General features: G+C 36.5%; 1 protein-coding gene across 1 annotated transcript in view; it reads left to right on the forward strand.

The window, feature by feature from the left end:
- LOC115217979 (voltage-gated potassium channel subunit beta-2) overlaps positions 1 to 22500 on the forward strand; it is a 258449-nt gene that overhangs the window by 66821 nt on the left and 169128 nt on the right. Inside the window, exon 2 of the mRNA XM_036507793.1 lies at positions 12773 to 12915. Within this exon, the coding sequence (XP_036363686.1) occupies positions 12893 to 12915 (23 nt within the window). The 5' untranslated portion in view covers positions 12773 to 12892. The remainder of the gene's footprint in view (positions 1 to 12772; positions 12916 to 22500) is intronic.

The following is a 22500-nucleotide window of genomic DNA, read 5'->3' on the forward strand; positions in this document are numbered from 1 at the left end:
GAGAAAGAGGCAGAAGAATAGAAGGCAGGGGAAGAGGAGGCAGAGGAAGAAGAGGAAGGTGAGGCAGAGGAAGAGGAGGAGGCAAAAGAAGATGAGGAAGAGGGGCTGGTGGAGGAGGAGGTGAAATCGTATTAGATGAAGAATGAGAGGAAACCGAAGGATGTTGAAAAGGATAAAGGAACGAAGAGGATTTAGAGAATACAATCTGAAAATATTGTTTTAAGAATTGGAATTTGTTTAGGTTTTTTCTGTTGTCTCCAGAAGAAATGGAGTCCCAGCTGTGTGTGTGGAAGTGTCACATCTTGAGAACTGAATGGGAGTACAATGAGAAATGAATGAAGATGAGAATTTCAAATACGAATTTAGCAGGAAAAACAGACAGATAACAACATGCCTCTTAAATTAGGAGAATATATTTATGGAAATAATGGAGGGAATTTAAGGAAAAAGTAGGACGTATTGAAACTAAAAAATAAAACAGAAAGGAATTGAAAAAGTAAATGTAGAATATTTAGTATTGTAGAGAATAAAACGATGATGAATAAGAAATACATATGAGGCCTGATCAACAAGTATCTGGACTGTTGCCATAGTAACGAAGCTAAATGCACACGGAGTGAAGCCGCTTTGCAAAAATTGACCTCGAACGCTGCTTTTAACGTTCCAGATCACTTCCGCTGCTTACAGCAGTACTTGGAAGGAAGGTGTGTAGTGTGTGATCATCGGATTGACAATGACAGAGATAGCTGAGCATAGAATCTGCATCAGATTTTGCCAAAAGCTTGACGATATCTGCTCAGAGGCCTAGGCAAAGTTTTCAAAAAGTTTCCATCGTTCTCGACACAATCAAGGAGATCCTGTGCGACTGAAACCCGAGTGTCTTTTTGGTCAGCTGAAATTATATAAATATATATATATAATATATATATATATATTGTGTGTGTGTGTGTGTGTGTGTGTATTATATGTATGTATGTATGTATGTATGTATGTATGTATGTATGTATGTATGTTATGTAGTAAATATATATATATATATACTATATGTATATATATATATGTCTATATTTTTATATATATTAATACCCTGTATATCTATATATATGTAATATATTATATATATATATATATTATATATATATATATATATTTACTAGCATAAGGGTTTAGCAACGAGTTGCCTTACCACATACCGAATTTAGAATAGCAGTCAAAGGGTTATAGCTATTTCTTCTACTATTTTAGTAGAAGAAATAGCTATAACCCTTTGACTGCTATTCTAAATTCGGTATGTGGTAAGGCAACTCGTTGCTAACCCTTATTGCTTAGTATTACTTAATTTTTCCTCGAATGAGGCTTTTACATGCCGAAGACTACTTGGTGTAATTGATAATTTTTCCAAATTAATTAATTTCACCCTTCATTATTACGGATATATATTATATATATAATATATATATATATATATATATATATATATATATATATATATCTATAGGTATATGTGTTATGTATGTGTGTGTGCGGATACATTTTTACGTGATTGCTATCTCCATCTTCACGGACGATTACAGTCTCTTTGAGGTTCCTCGTTGTCCATATGTATTTCTAATTTTCCGTCCATGACCTCTCACATGACTATTCAATCCTGCTGCAGATCTACATGGCATGGAGTAAACGTGATAGACGAAAGTCGTAACTTACCGAGTGCTTCCAATTGGTTAGGTCTGCACACGTCAACACTTTTCCATAGGCCTAGACCTTTCGGAAAATGGGATGACAAATGAGGACATCCGAAAGAGACAGCTGCACGTCATTGGGTTATAGTGATATATATATATATATATATATATATATAGAGAGAGAGAGAGAGAGAGAGAGGGGGAAAGAGAGAGAGACAAACATATACATACAGACAGTATACATATATAAATATATATATTTGTATATATATATATACATATATATACATGTATGTAGGTACGTATGTATGTATATATATATATATGTATATATATGTGTATATATATGTATACATATATATATATATATATAGTAGAATAAGAAATAGAATTCCTTGGTACAATATCATATATTTGAACAAATGAATAGAAATGTCCTTTCTGATAATTTTTCCACGTGAAAAAATTATCTGAAAAACCATTTCTATTCATTTTTTTCAAATATGTATGTATGAGTGTGTGTGTATGTGTGTATATATATATATATATATATACACGCATACATACACATGCATGAATATATATATATATATATATATATATCACGCATACATACACATGTATGAATATATATATATATACACGCATACATACACATGCATGAATATATATATATATATACACGCATACATACATGCAAACATACATCACATACATACATATACATATACACAGACACATACACACACGCCTGCATATATATGCATTTGAAGCAAAATAATGTTAATGAATGAAAAGTGAGAAAACAGACAGACCAATGAAATGAGTAGATAGTTGCCTATATACGAATTCCCCTCGGGCGCTCAAATGGCTTCCCCAATAAACCGGCTTCCACGCTGCCTTTGGCTGTGTTTTTTTTTCTCGATATCTCTCTCTCTCTCTCTCTCTCTCTTCCTAAGGCCATGGTAAGATTGCTGTGCACAAAAGCAAAATACGGCAAAAACCAAGACTACAGAAAACGAAAAACAGAGTGGTATCCATTGAAACTCCCCATAAGGTAGGGATAACATAGGGAGGTTGGTTTGGCATCTAAGAAGAGCGATATTATTTTTCTGAAACGAGTTATAATTTCACCGATAAACACGTATTCAGAAAACACATCAAAAGAGAGAACCGGGGGTCGATTAACTCTGTTTATGTGTGTAGGTAACCGGAAGTTGGATTTCCACCATTACGCAGTCATATCTCAGTTTGATTACTTTTGATGAATTTAAAAGTACAGGCATCATGGTAACCCAACAGGAGCCTCCTGGTTTGATCGTGAAGTTATTTAAGAAACGAAAGTAAATAGAGTAGAATTGGGTCACAGTTTTTTTTTTACATTACCCTCATGCATGATTATATATAGTTATGTAAGTAGGGGCGGAGGATAAATCGCGCGTACGTGCGTATGTGTACGTGTGTATATGTGCACGCCCATTTTGGAAGTTAGAAACATAAAAAGTACTCGGTAGTCCATGCATATATGACCTTATTAATTAATGAGGAGTAGTGACGGTTTGAAGCTCAGGTGAGAATAACTTAGAATACATACATACAAACATACATACGTACACAGAGAGATAGACAGACAGATAGATAGATACATACATACATACATACATACATACATACATAAATTGATGTAAAATTCTTCATATCATAACTGAATATAAAAGCAAACTAATTAATATATATTATATAGATATATATATATATAATATATTATTTATTATTTGAGGGAATAAAATCCAAACTTACAAGGAAAAAGAATTCAATTTAGAAATACTAAATCAAATTCTACCAAATCAAATAGGTTTTCTACCTATTATATACATTATATTATTCTTGTAATTTACTTAATCTTTACTTTTTAATTGTTATTCTAATTTTAACTTTTCTATTATATGTAATTTTCTAGATGGTGTAATTTAATTACTCATTTTGAATTGATAAAGGGTATTTTTTCTAATATTTTATATATATTATATTGTGTGGAATTTGATTTAGTATTTCTAAATTGAATTCTTTTTCCTTGTAAGTTTGGATTTTATTCCCTCAAATAATAAATAATATATATATATATATATTAATTAGTTTTTCTCAGTTCTACTGGTTGTGGGTCTCCCAGAACATTCATTAATATCGACATTTTTTCAGCCATCTTGGAAACGTCTGAACTACTCATACACTTATGCACAGTTCATACACTCTTCTCTACACTTTCTGCAACTCTGCGCAGGCCTCTGAGCCGGTATCGCCATGACAACTTTGTCATGGTCAATGCGACGATCACACGCTACACACGTTCCTTTCAAACACTGCTGCAAACAGCAGAAATGAACTAGAACGTTAAAACTTAGTGCGCATGCACAGAATATTTCAAGGTAAATGTTTGCTTAGCGGCTTCACTCTGTGTGCTTTAGCTTCGTTACTATGGCAAGAGTCCGGATACTTATTGATCAGACCTCGTGTGTGTACGATGGGCTTGTTTCAATTTCCCAATTTCCTTCTACCAAATCCACTCATAAGATTTTTAGTCGGCTTGGGGCTATGGGGGAAGACGCCGCAAAGTGGGACTGAACCCATTACCACTCGGCTGGGAACCAAAATCCTTACCTACACACACAATTCAGCACATCATCTCCTCATCACCAAACATCTGTTTGCATGTTTGTGTCCGTTAGTCTCTTTGTCAGTATTAACAGAGATGATAAAAATGACTTGCTTGTAATGTTTTCGTATGTTCGACAGACGATATCTTTTCGGGGTTTATAACAGAAGAGATTTTGCCAGGAATGGATTACAACAGATCCAAATACGCCAACTTCCCCAACAATCGTAATATAATAATGATTATTTCTTCTTCAGATACAAAACCTGTCAGAAAGGTGGATAAGCGATTCAACCGATGCTTGTAGAAGCTTCTTTTTCGTTTCTTCTTAACCTAGTCCAGAGAGATGAAAAAGAAAGCAAATTCTTTGCAGGATTTGAACTCAAAAATCGAATCCTAAAAGGCTTCGGTATTTTACGGCTTCTTGTCACACATTGCCTGCCACTCATAATTATTATGCTTGATAACTTTCTGTTATGATCAAGTTTCTAGTCTGCTGTGTGATCTTGATAAAATTTACAGTCTGAAGTGCTACAAGGATGTTACAATTTCTATGGCGTCTTTGTACAATGATGTGTCGTCAGGTCGCCACTGGAGATTTCGGCCTTATATTTTCTGTCTGTGCCAAATCAGTTTTTTCAAAAATCATTTTTCTTCAATTTCATACCAAGGGGAAGAGCTGAACGCAACAGCTATCTGATACGTTTTATAGCAGTTGTAGTATTTTGAAACTGGTTATCTGGACATTTTGAGAGATGCATCACAACGTCAAAAAAACAAAACAAAGTAACGGTGTTACAACAATAATATTTAAACTTGTAAGTCAAAAGCTTCTCAATCCAGCCTTCTAGGGTTTTCAATGGTAGGAAAAACTGAAGACACAATTGCTAGATTTCTTACTTCCTTTCCTTTGTAGATCTAAAACAAAACATGTGTGTTGTAAATTGCCTTCGTTACAACAACAACAACAACAACAACAACAACAATAATAATAATAATAATAATAATAATAATAATAATAATAATAATAATAATAATAATAATAATAATGATAATAATAATAATAATAATAATAATCATAATAATCATGATTATTATTATTATTATTATCATTAAGGTGGGGAGCTGGCAGAATCGTTAACACGCCGGGCGAAATGCTTAGCGGTCTTTAGTCCGTCGCTACGTTCTGTCTTCATATTCTACCGTGGTCGACTTCGCCTTTCATTATTTGGGGTCGGTAAAATAAGTACCAGTCAAGCATTGGGGTCGATGTAATCAACCTGCACCCTCGCATAAAATTGCAGGCCTTGCGCCTATAACAGAAACGATTATTGACACCATAATTAGCATCGTCGTAAGAAGCCTCTCACGCGGCATTGCTGTCACTGCGTTTGTCATTCCATGAATGGGGAATTATTAAAGATTTTGTGCTTCAATGAATAACTTAATCTCCAATCTCGTTCAACAAATGAATTCTCGATTTAGGGTCACCATCCACCAAACATGTCGCTAGAGCGACAACATCAGCAACACAAATTTATTTTAGCATGTCTATTAATCTGTGGGATCGATATATACCATCTGTATCAATGGCATTCAATACTGTTATTGTTAAAACAATTCCTATTTAGGAAATTACTAAACATACGGTCTTTTCTGCAAATGAGTCGATTTTGGAATGTAAATCTTACCTGAAGATTGCATATTTCGATCCTGTTATCTGTCAAAAGATTAACTAGATTATTCCTTTAAGAGTTTACCAATCCTATGAATTTTCTATTAAGGTATAGAATCAATAAGAACTACCAATTTCGTTGTCTAAATATGGCCACTGCTCTGAATTTCTGTCAGTAAGGTGTTTAATATTGTAGGTGATACAAGGTGGCGAGCTGGCAGAATTGTTAGCATGGTCAGGCGAAATGTTTAGCGGTATTTCGTCTGCCGTTACGTTCTGAGTTCAAATTCCGCCGAGGTCGACTTTGCCTTTCATCCTTTCGGGGTCGATTAAATAAGTACCATTTACGCACTGGGATCGATATAATCGACTTAATCCCTTTGTCTGTCCTTGTTTGTCCCCTCTATGTTTAGCCCCTTGTGGGTACTAAAGAAAAAGGTATTTCATCTTGTCTTTACGTTCTCTGTTCAAATTCCGCCGAGGTCGACTTTGCCTTTCATCCTTTTGGAGTCGATTATTAATCCGTCGAGGTCGACTTTGCCGAAAGGATGAAAGGCAAAGTCGACCTCGTCGGAATTTGAACTCAGAACGTAGCGGCAGACAAAATACCGCTAAAAATTTCGCCCGGCGCGTTAACGTTTCTGCCAGCTCGCCGCCTTTCTGCTAGTGATATACTATTAAACAGAAATCGCTATCTCTAACTTGTCCTTAACAATCTGTAACTTTGAACCAATCAGAGCAATCTATATATATCTTTGGTTGAAATCAGAGCAATCTATATATATATCTTTGGTAAAAACTGACTGTAACATTCTATCTGTCTTTTTAAATGATCACAGTGTAATCCCAGCATAGTGCTTCTCTCAATACACTGTGAAGTCAATATCTTTCTTTTTTTTCTTTCTTAAAAAAATGATAAAGAAGTAAATTCCAAGTTAAATTACAAAATAATATTCTTTTAAAATAGTAACAAACCATTGATTCGTCCTCTAATTTGCAATACACATGGACACACGTATACACATATATGCATATATACGCACGCACGCACACACACACACACACACACACACACACACACATACACACACACACACACACACACATATATATATATATATATTCGTACATGCATATTTACGTATGTGTATATGTGTGTGTATGTGTGTGTGTGCGGGTTTGTGTGCACATGTATATGTATGTACGAATGTTGGAATCTATATATGTGAGTACATGTATGTACATATAGACGGATGTATGTAGTTAATTGTGTATATAGTTGTGTGAATGTGTACATATGTATATGTGTGTGTATTTGTATGTATATATGTATGTGTGTATATGTACGTATATACGTATGTGTGCACATATGTGTGTGTATGTATGTATGTGCGTTTACTGGTCAATATAAAGTCTAACATCTCTTTTAATACCCTTCGGTTCTCTCCAGACAAATGGAATTGAAATTCAGTTGTCTCTGGTTAATTGGAATTGGAATGGAAACATGATCGAAGAGGAAAATACAAAATAAGATAGTGGAACGAGATAAAAATAGCCAGAACTTCATTCCGCTCATATCTATTGGCCTTTTATTTCATTATGTCGTAGGACTGAAAGAATTACTCATGGAACCGCTTCGTTGTCAGCGCTTCTATCGGGATTCAAATCTCCTTTAACCCTATTATAGGCCCCGAGGGAAACGTGTTGCATGATTAGGGATTAATGCTTGTCTGTCAATCTAAAATTGCTCTTTAGCCCGGAGTCAGCCCTGATCTAGCAAATCTAGAATCAAAGGCAGTCTAAATGTGACCATACCGCCTTTCATTTTCTCACTCACAAAGTATTTATGGCCACAACGTTTAATGTGTCTTTTTCTTTTTCTTCTTCAAAGAAAATACAGTGTGTGAAAGAAGTAGGGTTAGCTGTTATTTCCACAAGGTCGAGCGACTGAAGGCTTTTAATATAGTTGTTGTTGATGTTGTCGTTTAGTGGCAGATCAACGAGGGGAATGAAAATAAACTTTATCGTCTCTAAAACGTCTTTTTCAAAATCTTTTATTTATTTTACTTGTTTCAGTCATTGAACTGTGGCTATGCTGAGGCACAGCCTTGAAGGGTTTAGTCCAAAAAACTTGACCTCAGTACTTATATTTTAAGCTAGTACATATTTCATCGTTTTTTTTCCGAACAGCTAAGTTGCGAGACATAAACAAACCAACACCTGTTGTAAAGTGGTGGTGCTAGAGAACAAACACAAACTCACACATACATATAGGACGGGCTTCCGTACAGTTTTTGACTACCAGAGTCACTCGCAGTGCAATGGCCGATCCGGGGCTATGGTAGAAAATATTTGTCCAGGGTATCGTGGGAATGAACCCGAAACCGCGTGGTTGCAAATCGAACTCTTTAACCACACAGCAATGTCTGCACCTTATGTATTGCTCTTTATTTTTTATTTTTTATTTTTTTGCATTGGTACATGGCCACAAACTATGTAGGGGGATTACATATATACATGGTGATTGCTCCATGTATATATTTGGACTCAGAAAATCCAAGTTTCGTTTCACTTAGCATTATCGAGTGGTAACTCAAACCGATGCAAGATTCCAGGTGTTTCAATAAAACCTATGATAAAGAGAAAATAATAATAATAATAATAATAATAATAATAATAATAATAATATAATAATAATAATAATAATAATAATAATATAATAATAATAATAATAATAATGTCACGATTATTTCATCAGTACTGTACCTACGATGATATGCAACTGCTGCTGCTGCTGCTACTACTACTACTACTACTACACTACTACTACTACTACTACTACTGCTGCTGCTGCTGCTGCTGCTACTGCTGCTGCTAGTAGTAGTAGTAGTAGTGTCACGGTCGTTTCATCAGCACTATAACTACGATGACACTACTACTACTACTGCAGCTGCTACTGCTGCTGCTACTACTACTACTACTACTACTACTACTACTAATACTAATACTACTACTACTACAGTCTATACTTGTACCGTTACGACAAGGAACTACACCAACGTCAACAACAACACAACAAAACAACAACAACGCTGAATCTAATATCGACCATATTGTCAAAAGCGTTCAGTTTAATCCTCTTTTTACTGATAACTTATGCATTTAAACAAGTTTCTGGGTCTTATCTGAGTTGGAATCGTGAAATGGCATTGTATTTGTGTCTTCGTGTTGAGCTTACTTCTAATGATAATATCTGATTACTGCAACCACTACCACCACCAGTTGCACCTCCACCAACACCGTGACCCAAACCACCACCACAACTGCCGTTGCCGCTGCCGCCGCCATTACCTCCACCATCAAAACCATCACCACTAACATAACCATAACTATATGCATCGTTACTCTCTCTTTCACTCCCGCTTTTTCTCATCTCTCTCTATTCCCCCCCCCCCCCCCCATGTTATTTAATATTTGATAACCATTTATAAATGGAAATTCAACATCTTTATTGTTAAGCTTAACACCATTCCCCCTGCAAGCTGAAGCCACCAAACATTCTCACGTATCGTTTGAGATTATTTCACTTGTTTAGCTCGCTTATGTTGTTAGGAATGGCATGAAATCATCAGTTCTCTCCACAAATATACGGTCAAGTCATAAAGAAATACAGACGAAACATTTTTCACGAACGATTGAGTTCATTTCATTCGATGTACATCACAGAAAGGATAAGCTCTCGTAAAGATGCGTCCATTCAAGCATTTCGAATCCCATTTGGGATTGTTTGATTTGATATTTTTCACTTATGCACTTGAAAAAGTTATGAACATAAACATATCTCGGTTTCCTTTCACTACAGTCTGTCAAAGTTCTTGTCGAAATAAATTGAAATTTATAAATGTAAATTGAAAACTTACGATGATATCGTCATGGGGTATATTCTATCAGAAAGTCTACGATATATCATAGACACGATGCTTTCTTAGCACTGAGTGTCTCCTTTTCTGGTAACTCAAACCAATAAGAAGTTTTATTTCTCGATAAGAAAAATCAACACCAGAATTTAAAGCTCCCAAAAGTCCCCTGACGCTTCATCTTGGAGGAAATGCCACAGGGGAAATAAAGTTAAAGACCTTACTCATGTCTGTAGTTTAGTGGTGATCTGCCCTTAAGCAGGTCCAGCGCATGTGAATCTTATCCAGCACACTCTGTACGACCTGGGAGAGCCCGTACCCTCCACTGCTGCAATTAAGTAGATTACTGGAGTTTCGTCTCTGATGACTAGCTTTAAGATGAATAATGGAGTGGTTTTCCGTTGCCTTCTCCAGGTAGGCGGGATTTGGACTCAGAAAATTCAAGTTTCGTTTCACTTAGCATTGTCGAGTGCTAGAGTTCTTCATGGCAGACAGTTGCAGCACAGCAAAACTCAAGAGGGATTTTTTTTATTTTGCAGTGATGAGTACGGATCAGTAGAAAATAATTACAAGCCATCACAATGTATCCCTCTCTTAAATCACAGCATGTCACAGACTAAGTCGTTATTGATATCCTGGCGACCCAAAAGAGACACGGAACTAAAAATATTGCTTTCAAAATTTTTGTCATGTTTATGTATGAAATAGCTCATATTGTTAGTTTTTGTAGTTATTTTTTCGAAAATAAATTCTTCTGAATTCATTATTAATTCATAACATCAGAATCAAAGGGAAAACTAATTTCGAGTTACGAGATTGATTTCGTATTACAAGTTTTTTCTCGAATGTAGTACTTTTCCAATGCAGAGGTTCTTGTACAAACGATTCAGTGACGATTAAAAACAAGTGTCGATACTGACTATAGGGGTAACTAAAACAAATGAAGATGGAGATACGACAATTGGGGAGATACAATAACGTTCAGAATGAGATGGAGGGGTAAACAATACGTAAATAAATTAGGAAATCTAAATATGTTTGAATTTGGAGTAGTTAAGAGGTGACCATAAGGAATTTCAGTCTGATATTCACTGAACTCAAATTTAGCACTGAACAGTTAAAAATATAAGTTAAAATCATTAGTTACATAGAAAACAAAGCTATCATATCACGCCCATACAAACAACGAACACTAAATATTTTGTGGTTTAACCCACTATTCAGCCTCGTTGTACGCTTAGCACTTCTTTAAAATCACAACACTAAGCGCTTTTTAAAAATAATTATATGCATACTTCCCCACCATCCATAGCTACCACGAAATCCATAAAATATTGAGCCAAAACAATATAAAATTAAGTTATGAATATTTAACTGACTTTGCATCGCAGTTAGACTGCATCAACACAAAAAATCTCTTCCCCATGTGACATCGTTTATCATAAAACCGTACCAATTCCCAAGATGATATCAAGCTGCATGTTAGCCTTACAGAATCTACCGTTTGTTGTATTGAAGTTTTCACCAACTACAACCTCGGGGGATCCAAAATCTCCACTGGACACAAAACGAAACGGAATGACAGAATGCTGATATTTGAATGGTCAATGTGTTTCTGCCGTGTGCTAGTGAAGTCATAAAGGTTGTTTGTAATCATTGTATACGAGATACATATCACCAACGCTCATTAGTATATGGTTACAGGAATACTCAAATGTCTGCGTTTCTTTATTCCTTTCCCGCTTTCCGTCCTGCTGAACACCTGACTAACAAAAGACCTAAAACGTTCGGGAATATTTCGCTGCATACATTTTGATGTATGATACATGTTCCTGTGTTGGTAATTATACCTGTCCTAAACAAAACGGCATTACTTTTTGACTATATATATATATATATATATATATATATATATTAACAAAATAATAAGTAAAACATATGCATATATACATGCATATATGTACGTACCTACATCTATAAGTATATATACATGCATATATGGGTACACGGAGTAGACGAAACGGAGGCGGCTGAAGAAGGGGAATTTTCCTTGTGTTGTATGTCTTGTACCCTGTTTTTTCGTTGTTTAAAAAATGTCTGTTTCCACGGTTCTGTTTTTATGTTTTCGTTTCTCATGGTGTTCGACGTTTTTTTCGTGTCCTGTACCTATATATGCACGTATATACACATGTAGATGTAGGTACGTACATATATGTATGTATATATGCATACGTTTTATTTATTATTTTGTTATTATATGATGGAACGCCACGCATCCACTTCCAAGTAAGTTTTATCTATATACATATATATATATATATATACATATATATATATTATATATATATATATATATATATATATATATATATAATATATATATATATATATATTGACCTCGTGTGTACCGTTAGTGATTTTTTCCTCTGTCTTCCCTTCTCTGGATCTTTCCTTCTCCTATGTTTCCGACGAAGAGCTCCGCTCGAAACGTTAAACCCTCATTCTCTCCTTCTTTCTTGAGCGTCCAATAATACTATATTTGTTCCACGTCCTCGCGTTGTTGTGTTTTTTTGTGCTTTCTTATTTGGATTAACTATATATATATATATATACATACATATATATATATATATATATATATATATACATGTGCATATAGATGTATCTATAGGTATGTACATATTCATATGTGTACGTATCAGTATACGTATGTGTGTGCGCGTGCCTGTCTATGTGCGTGTGTGTGTGTATGTACGCGTGCCTGTGCGTGTGCGCGTGCGTGGCTGTGTACTTTAATAGCCTCTTGGTCTAATTGCATTTCTTCTATTTCCTTGATTTTCAACAGACTATGGTGCCATTACCAGTTAACATTTGAAATACTCGAAAAACGCCAATATAAATAATTACGTAAAGCATTAAAAACAAACATTTAACAAAAGGGACAAATATGAGAAATTAAACGATAATGTCTACCATTGTCCAATACAGGTAAGTACGAATTTTTTTTATTTCTGAGCAAGAAACATAACATCCGTGGGTTCAGTTCTCGTGGTTGCGTGTAGTACGGTTCAGACCTGTAAGAAACCTTTCCAAACTTCTCCAGATCATGTCCACACGGAGAAGAAAACGATGAATAAAATCTATTTCAGTGTATCTAACCTATTATTTGAAAAATATGACCACAATTCACCTACATTTGTTTACCATTTAAAGTATATTATCGAAAGTTGTCTCTTTTCTTTTTTCTTTTTCATATTTATAGCTAATCCGAAGTTATGTTGTGTGTGTGTTGTTGTTGTTGTTTAAGCAACAAGACGGGTAAGGGTCTAGGGCTTAGGGGCTGGAGACTCCAGACCTTGGAAAAAAAACTTTGGTCATCTTGTTGTAGTCGAGGGCTCTTCGTTGACGCCTGATACCACTGGGAGGTGGCCCTCCAGGTCCAAATTCTTGAACGGTTGTGTGTGTGTTGTTAAGCAACAAGATGGGTAAGGGTGATTAGGTGGTGGTCTAGGGCTTAGGGGCGGGAGACCCCAGACCTTGGAAAAAAAGAAAACTTTGGTCGTCTTGTTGTAGTCGAGCGCTCTTCGTTGATGCCCGACACCACTGGGAGGTGGTCCTCGAAGTCACAGGAAATGGGGATCTCCAGGTCCAAATTCTTGAACGGCTGTGCATGCGTGTGTGTGTGTGTGTGTGTGTGTGTGTTTTCTCTTCTGTTTTTTATTATTTAAATTCCTCCTTTGTAGAAGGAGTTGGTTTCTAAGAAAGATACAAAGCTCCATCGTAAGAATGTAGATAACGGAAGCAATGTCTCTCTGCCTGTATGTGCGTACGTATGTATGTATGTATGTATGTATGTATGTATGTATGTATGTATGTATGTATGTATGTATGTATGCGCGTACGTACGTACGTGTGTATCTATGTATGCATGTATTTATGTACATTTATATACACGTGAGTGTATTGAAGTGAATGTTCTAATACTTTCGTCGTTGTTTACAGGAAATTTAAGAAGAACGAATATGAATCAGCAATTATCTTTCTTTCACACTGTAATGGCGAGGATGGCTCTGGAAATCAATTTCAGAAAAGTCTCTTGTGTTAATTTGTTACTTAATAAGTGACTTCTTGTTTGAAAGTCTCCTGATATGGCTGTCTGTGCAAGAAAACAAATATATTATCCACAAACATTTGTTGCTGGTTGTTAGATTTTTTTTTTCATTTTTAAAGATTAGTGAGTTTCTTGAAATCTATACTGTCATCATAACACGTTAAGCAAGGTTGTTCTGGAGTTCACATTCATTATTCTGACATCTTCACAAAAGGATAGGGAAATTACGAATTTCTATAAACTTGTTTGTTCGTGGTGAAGATCTGTGGCCTTGTGGTTGGAGTATTGCACTCACGGTCGACAACTCGTGGCTTCGATTCGTGGAGTAGATGGGCTGTTGTGTCCTTGAGCAAACCACTTCATTTCGTGTTGCTCCGTTCTATCTAGTTGTAAATGAATGACCATGTTATGACCAATGTCCAGTTCAAAGTGGAATGTTATGCTCTCGGTCACTTATACGCCTTGGAAATCAAGTAATCGACCCAATGAGTTTCAGGACACGAGACAATAGTCTCCAGATGTCCAAATATTTATGATGAGGATATTGATTGGTGCATTTATTATTTGCGAACATATTTTAATCGTTAGCACACCGGACAAAATGCTTAACCTCATTTCAACCAGCTCTACGTTCTGAGTTCGACTTTGCTTTTCATCCTTTCGGAGTAGACAAAAGAAGTTCCTGTTGAGGAGAGGGGTCGATGTAACCGACTAGCCTCCTCCCACGAAACATCAGGCTTTGTGCATATTGTAGAAAAGATTATTTGCTTACAGTATGCATTTTCTACTTAGGCAGAGATTTATAAAACTATTAAAACTATTGCCTTACTTAAGTGTCAAGTGCATAGAATGAGATTGTGTAACTTTATAGCTCAACTCAAAGACATAAGCGGCCGAAGTAAAATAAATTACACAACTCAAAGGTATTTTGTCAAAACATTCTAACCTGATTTGAAGTTTTATTTTTGTTTTTTGTTTGACATGCTGAATCCAAACATGGAGTCCATTTTTTATCACCGCGTCTAAATTTCAAGATACCCAAGTGTGTGATATGCATGTACTTTAAAATAGTCAGTTTTCTCCTGGGCAACGAAGTGAATACACCAAATATCCACGGATGTCATTTTCAGATTCTGTGACTCAAAACCCCTTAATTTTAAGTTCAAAATGTTTGACAACAGAGGAAAAACGTTTTTGTTGGCCTGTCTTATCTTCCAGTGGAATCGAAATCATGTCACAGGATCTTGCTTCTGTATCTACAACGCTCCAGACACTTCCTTAAAATATTAGTTTTCTTTGTTGTAAAGACAGTGAAACCTTAAGTTTTGGCTGGTAGGATAAATGGGGCCTACAATAATGTTCATATTTATTTCATCCACTATAAACAAAGTAAATGAATTAGTACCGACCGAGAATCGAAACTGAGTCACAGGGGAATTTCCTATTGCTCAAAGGTGTTGCCTCTTCTCTCATGAACAATTAAGAAATGGCTTATTTGCATATTATTGAAATGTGGTGAATGTCTTGGTATGTTTAATTCCCTAATGAATATAATTCGTATTTCCACATATAATTGCATTACAAATTGACTGCGTAATTAATGTAGAAGAAAGATTCATCTCCATACACAGTCTTGAGAACAATTATAATTTCATTTTCTCCAAGGGAAATAATCGATGCTTAAACAGTGTTTTGTTACATTTTGTTCGGTGGTGGTGGCTCAATTTGGTCTCTTTTTATTAATCGTAACAAAGAGCAGACTATTACGCCTCGCAGCCATCGATTTTGCATTCTCGGCGAAATAGTTGCTGCCAATGTCTCCAGTTTAAAGAAATATTTTTAATAGCTTCATTAATTTATTGATTTATTTCGATTCTCAATGCCTCCAAAGTTTCAATCAGCTTATGAAAGACGGTGATTAGATCTGGGTTCCAGGATATGAAAATAAAGTTAACTCTCACGGGTTTTGAACTTGAATCTCAAAGAGATCAAACTAAATACATTTAGATGATACTTTATTTTGTTGGCTATTTCTACCCCTTTCATCAGTCATCTAGGTTTCCTATACAGGCAAAAGGTCGGTGTTTTACGAATAGGAAAAGTAAAGACAATTTTACAGTTAATAGGGATTATCATTAGGGCAGCGAACTGGCAGAATTGTTAGCACACCGGGAGAAATGCTTAGCGGCATTTCGTCCGTCTTTACATTCTGAGTTCGACTTTACTTATCAGCCTTTCAGAGTCGATAAAATAAGCACCAGTTGAGCAGGAGGGTCGATGTAATTGATTTACCCCTCACCCGAACTTGCTAGCTTTGTGTCAAAAATTTGGGATCTTTACCTTTTGACCTACAGATTTAAAAAATAATTTTTTATAACTAAGCACTTTCAAACTTCGGACACTGGTAGAATGTGTCATATAAAACATCTTTTACTCTTAGCATTTTTGAGAAAAACTTATAGTTACGAAGTTATTTCACGTTAAAGTTGTCCTATTTCGGTAATTTCAACCAATCAATGACGTGTATTCAGCTGAATAAAGATACTGCTGTTTTTTGTCAACAAGAACTTCTGGCGGTGTATATTTCGTTTGTCCCACCGTCCCATAGGTCTCCCCTTTGACAAACACTCATTTAACCTAAATTTGAGACACCAGCAGAAGAAGAAATAAAGATAGACTTTTTTCTATTCTAAAGAATGCTTTATCGATCGCATTCTCACCTGGAATCGATTTTTGTAATTTTTTCAAGACTTATACATGCCCTGATATTGTCGGTATCTACATATCAAATTTGAGCGCAATCGGATGGAGGATGCCCGAGATCCTAGAAGACACACACACACAGACAGACAGAGAGAACGGATTTTATATAATAGATGAGGGAGATTTGTTTCTTTTTGTGGTAGGTTGAGCAACTATGCAAATAGTCTCCGTTGGTTCTAAAAATAAGATTTTTTATCGAAAAAAAGCCAAATCTTTAAGTATAAAAAATTTCTCTTAATTTGTTCATTTGTCACACAAAGAAATTGAATAAAAAGCTTTCCTGAAAAACTTGCTGATGCGGAACATTTTTGTAAGTTTATAGACACTCTTAAGAAAAAGAAAAAAAAACGATTTGTCCATCCATCTTGTAGAATTGTTTAAATATCCCCAAAACTTATTCAATTCTTTAATCTTAGTATTGTATTGCTTTTTTTTTTCTTTTTCTTGGCCTGATCGAGTCTAGCAATGATCTAAATTATTCTGCCATGACCAACTTATTTTACTTTCAGGCATCATATATCTAATATATTATCCTCGCTTTCTTGAACAGTAGAGAATTATTGAAGGAAGATTTAGCCGCTGTTTCTAGCAGCTTACGCTACCATGTAGAAGCGCTAACATTTCCCCCCCATTTCTAATATTTATGGTTTATAAGTTCAAAGACAGGACGCAAACAGCGCTTAATAGTTAATATGTTCTCTTCGAAATCCTGAGCCGTAAGTTCAATCCCACACGGTAGCACCTCTGTCATCAAGTATATTTTACCTTAATCTCAGATTGACCCAAATTTTGTGATTGAAATTAGGTGGCTAAAAACTGTGTGGAGTCTCGTCAGCTGTATTGTTCCTGAAATTCTAAGATCCAGTCTATTTCTTTACTACCCACAAGGCGCTAAACACCAGGTGCTAAACACAAAGAGGACAAACAAGGAGAGACAAACGGATTAAGTCGATTACATCAACCCCAGTGCGTAACTGGTACTTATTTAATCGACCCGAAAGGATGAAAGGCAAAGTCGACCTCGGCGGAATTTGAACTCAGAACGTAACGGCAGACGAAATACCGCTTGGCATTTCATCCGGCGTGCTTAACGATTCTGCCAGCTGGCCGCCTTGAAATTCTAAGATCCAGTCTCGTCATGTATTGTATTAAAGGTGCAAACGTCTACGGAATACTCACCCACTTACATGTTAATTACGTTTCAAATTTTGGCACTAGGCCAGCGATTTCGTCGAAGGGGTAAGTCGATAACATAGAGATTCCAGTGATCAACTGGTACTTACTTTATCGACCCCGAAAGTATGACGTCGGGAGTAGAAAAGTAAAGTCGACGTCGGCGGAATCTGAACTCAAAACCTAAGGAGGGACGAATAACCCCCCAAACGTTTCGCCCAGCATGCTAACGATTCTACCAGCTAGCTGCCTTTACTTACATGTTTATTTAATGAGTTCAGTTAAACAACGGAATGCCCATCGTAGAGATTGGTGAAGGATCCGTCTTCTTCAGACATATTCTATTCTACTTTAGGCACAAGGCCCGAAATTTTACGGGAGGGGTGCAGTCGATTAGATCGACTCCAGTACGCACTGGTACTTAATTCATTGACCCCTAAAGGATGAAAGGCAAAGTCGACCTAGGCGGAATTTGACCTCAGAACGTAAAGAAAGACGCAATACCTATTTCTTTACTACCCACAAGGGGCTACACACAGAGGGGACAAACAAGGACAGACAAACGGATTAAGTCGATTATATCGACCCCAGTGCGTAATAGGTACTTATTTAATCGACCCCGAAAGAATGAAAGGCAAAGTCGACCTCGGTGGAATTTGAACTCAGAATGTAAAGAAAGACGAAAGACCACTAAGCATTTCGCCTGGCGTGCTAACGATTCTGCCAGCTCACCGCCTTTTCTTACATGTTTATTTAACGAGTAAATAGTTCAGTTAAACAACAGAATGCTCATCGTGGAGATTGGTGAAGGATCCACCTTTTTCAGACATATTACTGCTCGACTGTATACAACTAAACTAATCTGAAAACTTATGGACATCATCAATTCCTAGCTTCTCTCTTCTAAATATCTCGGGCCTCATAACGAGATAAACTATAAGATTTATTATCGACACTTAGGTCCTTAATGTCTGAGATTTGAATTATTTATTTAATGCACTTGACATCTCTGCTTCAAGTTGCCGTTGATAAAGTAAATATATATACCGTAGGAAATGACTTATTACACTACTACCGCTACTACTATACACGTATATGTGTGTATACTCTGTATACACACACACACACACATATATATATACACACACACATATATATTTATATACACACACATACACAAACGAGAGAGAAAATACTCATTACATATTGGCTTCATATTTTGGTACAAGGCCAGCAATAGTTCGAGGTGGGTTGTAAGTCGATTACATCGACCCCCAGGGCTAAACTGGTGCTTGTTTTAACAATCCCGAAAAGATGAAAAGCAAAGTCGACCTCCGTGGAATTTGAACTGATATGAGTAAGTGTCTTTTACAACAGCCTCGGGTCGACCAATACCTTGTGAGTAAATTTTGCATACGGAAACTGAATGGAAGCCCGTCTTGTGCGTGCGTGTATGTTTGTGTTTGTTTTCACCACCGTTTTGTAACTGGTATCGGATTGTTCCCATAACCTAGCGGTTTGGCAAAATAAGGAATAGGGTCGATATATTCGACAAAAATTCTTCAAAGCAGTGCTCCAGCATAGCCGCAATCCAATGACTCAAACAAATAAAAGGTGAAGAAAGTAAAATACTCAATAGAATTCGGAGCTTCGCAAACACTGAAAAATTTTCATTAAATCAGGTATTTTTAAAATTTCAAGAATCTCATGCCAAAAGTCGCATTTCTCGTTCAAAATCAGAAAATAAATCAACCATGACCCGTTGCTGACTCTCTATGTCAGCATTTCTCAACCGTGGCCCTCGGGGCCGCATGAAGCCTTCAAGCATCCTTTTGGCGGCTACCGGCGGTCTTTTTCCTATAGATATAATAAATTCTTTTTTTTTTTGTGTTTTCCCTTTTTTTTTTTTTGGTGCAGCCCCCTGAAAAAAATCCAGGTTTTGGATCTGGCCCAGATATTAAAAGGGTTAAGAACCCCTGCTCTGTAAAGTGCTCTCAGTTTCCGAAGGATGGTTTTGCTACACACAGTCCTGAATGCATGAGAAAATCTTTAGGCTGACTGTTAATCTTCATTCGTCAGTACGTTACAACCAGTTTTCTATGTACACAATATATCCCTGCCTTTGTCTCTTCTACAATAGCTACAATGATTAGGGGAAGTTTACGAAAAAAACAAAAGATGAAGACAGGTGATGTACAAAACAAACAGATGTATTAGTATAACGCTCAGGAATAGAAAAAGTCTTTTACGTTTCGAGCCTACGCTCTTCTACAGAAAGGGACACAGAAAAAACAAGGAGAGAAACAAGGAGAGAAAAAAATGTGTGTAGTGGCTAACGATCTATCATGGCGACTTACCTGTATTACTAGATGTTACCGACTTCAAAGCTTACTTGTTTCCCCTTACTTTTCTTCTATTTCCCTCGTAAAATCTGTGCTAACTTTATCCAAACCATTCTAGCGTAGACCCACCCACCACTTTAAGGAACTTTCCCGCCTCCGTTCTCCTCATTTTATACATTGACCTGCGGACTTTCCAACCAAACATCAATAGTTTTATTTCCACTTAGTCTTGTAGGCTTTGTAGAAACTATGGCACCACCCTGCTTTCCTAATAAAGATAGACTTGACATGTTACAACAGTCAATTTCTTTCATAACTGATTATTGTGGGCATAATTAAGCCATGGCTCGCACGTCTGCAAGTATTTCGGCGATACACAACCAACAGTAGCCTGAAGTACATTAGAGCATCTCCAGTTTGTTTGACTTCTTTTATACAATTCTTCTTTCAACAACATTACCATTTTATTTCCTTCACTTTCTAAACATAATGATTAATCGATGAAAGTATCTCGGTGCAACGACAGCAGTCCGTAATTCCATAGATTCCTTCTTTAAACATCAGATTAAATCCGAGCCAATCAGTCAACAGAGCCATTGATTGCTGCCGTCTTATTCTGTGAATTAACAACTTTATTATAGTTTAAGGATAGTAGAGAAATAGTTCGACTTACATTTTTGGATCGATTTATGTTTAGCTTTTCGTTTCTACTTTTTATTGATCTTGCTCTATTTCTTTTAATGCATAATTGGACCAGAAACGATGTAATTAGGGCAGATTATGGAATGTACAAACATAAGGACATAGCCGCACGCACACAGACAAGCATAGGTACACGCACACGCTCGCAGGCAAGCACGCACGTACGCACGGACGCACGCAGAGTCTGTTTTCACATAATTTTTACAGAACACGTTATCAGCCCTCCCTAAATCCAAGCAGCTCATGAATATTGCAGAACAATTATGTATGCGTGTTCCAGTGATATTTCTGGTTTCCTCATTTGAGGAAAATCTCAAGAACACCGAAAGATACAAATATGAACGGTAGCATTATATAATCTTCTCTACTCTAGGTACAAAGTCCCAAATTTGGGTGGGGCAAAGTCGGCCTCAGCGGAATTTGAACTCAGAACGTAAACACAGGCGTGCTAACGTTTCTTATTTCTTCATTGCCCACAAGGGGCTAAACAGAGAGGGGACAAACAAGGACAGACAAAGGGATTAAAATTTCATTTATCAATGTTAAGTACCATTACAATCAACACATTGTTGCCAACGAGTTACAAGTTTGTTTATTCCGTTAACACAAAAATCTGGAGTTCTGGAACTGATGAACTCTTTGAACGCACTTTCAGCATCGGTTTGATTTTTGAACTCCTCTCGCAGGAAACCATCAAGGTGCTTGAAATAGTGGTAGTCGGTAGGAGAAATGTATGGGGAATAAACTGGGTGGGGAAGAACTTCGTAGCCAAGTCCCCTCAACTTCTGAAATATCATTAGTGAAACATCGTGAGTTGCAGTGTGTTGCTGAATGAATATGTATTTCTCGGGAGAGTCTATTATTGCACATGAAGTTTTAACTGTATTGGTCTTTTACAAATAATAACTGCAATAGTTAAATACTGAGAGAGACATATTCTGCTTGGAGTTTACTGATATAGCAATCTGTGGCTGGCCCATCATAACTGAAAACAATTGTGCTATATTCGTGTCGGGGAAGATTCCTGTAGACTATCGGCCATCTGCCTTAACCGTCTGGTTGTGGTGAGAGTGTGGACACAACTTGCAACTGCCTCAACATTTGGCACTTTGTCTCAGCCGTTTACGGGGTCCGTCTGGCTAGAGTGGAAACGTATATCGCTCAGACGTCTTCTCACGCTCTGCAATTATTTACCGCCAAAAGCGGTTTCATATAGAGTACAAGCAGAAAATTCTAGAAAATTGGATCACGCGATGGCTTGACGCTGATTGGTTACTTAATAGACCGATCACGTGAAAGTATTGACGTTTGCACGTGATGTTTGACTGATACACGTCTAAAACATAGCAAAGAGAATCAAAGTGATGATTCACTGCGTATCCAGGAATATGTATAAAAGAAAATAATTCTGGATAAGAAATTACTGGACTAAAGACAAAAAAAAAAAAAGACAGTGGCTGCAATTTTTGTGGTTGTTGCGGT

Source organism: Octopus sinensis, linkage group LG12 (genome assembly GCF_006345805.1).
Source record: "Octopus sinensis linkage group LG12, ASM634580v1, whole genome shotgun sequence".
Classification (NCBI taxonomy): Eukaryota; Metazoa; Mollusca; class Cephalopoda; order Octopoda; family Octopodidae; genus Octopus; species Octopus sinensis.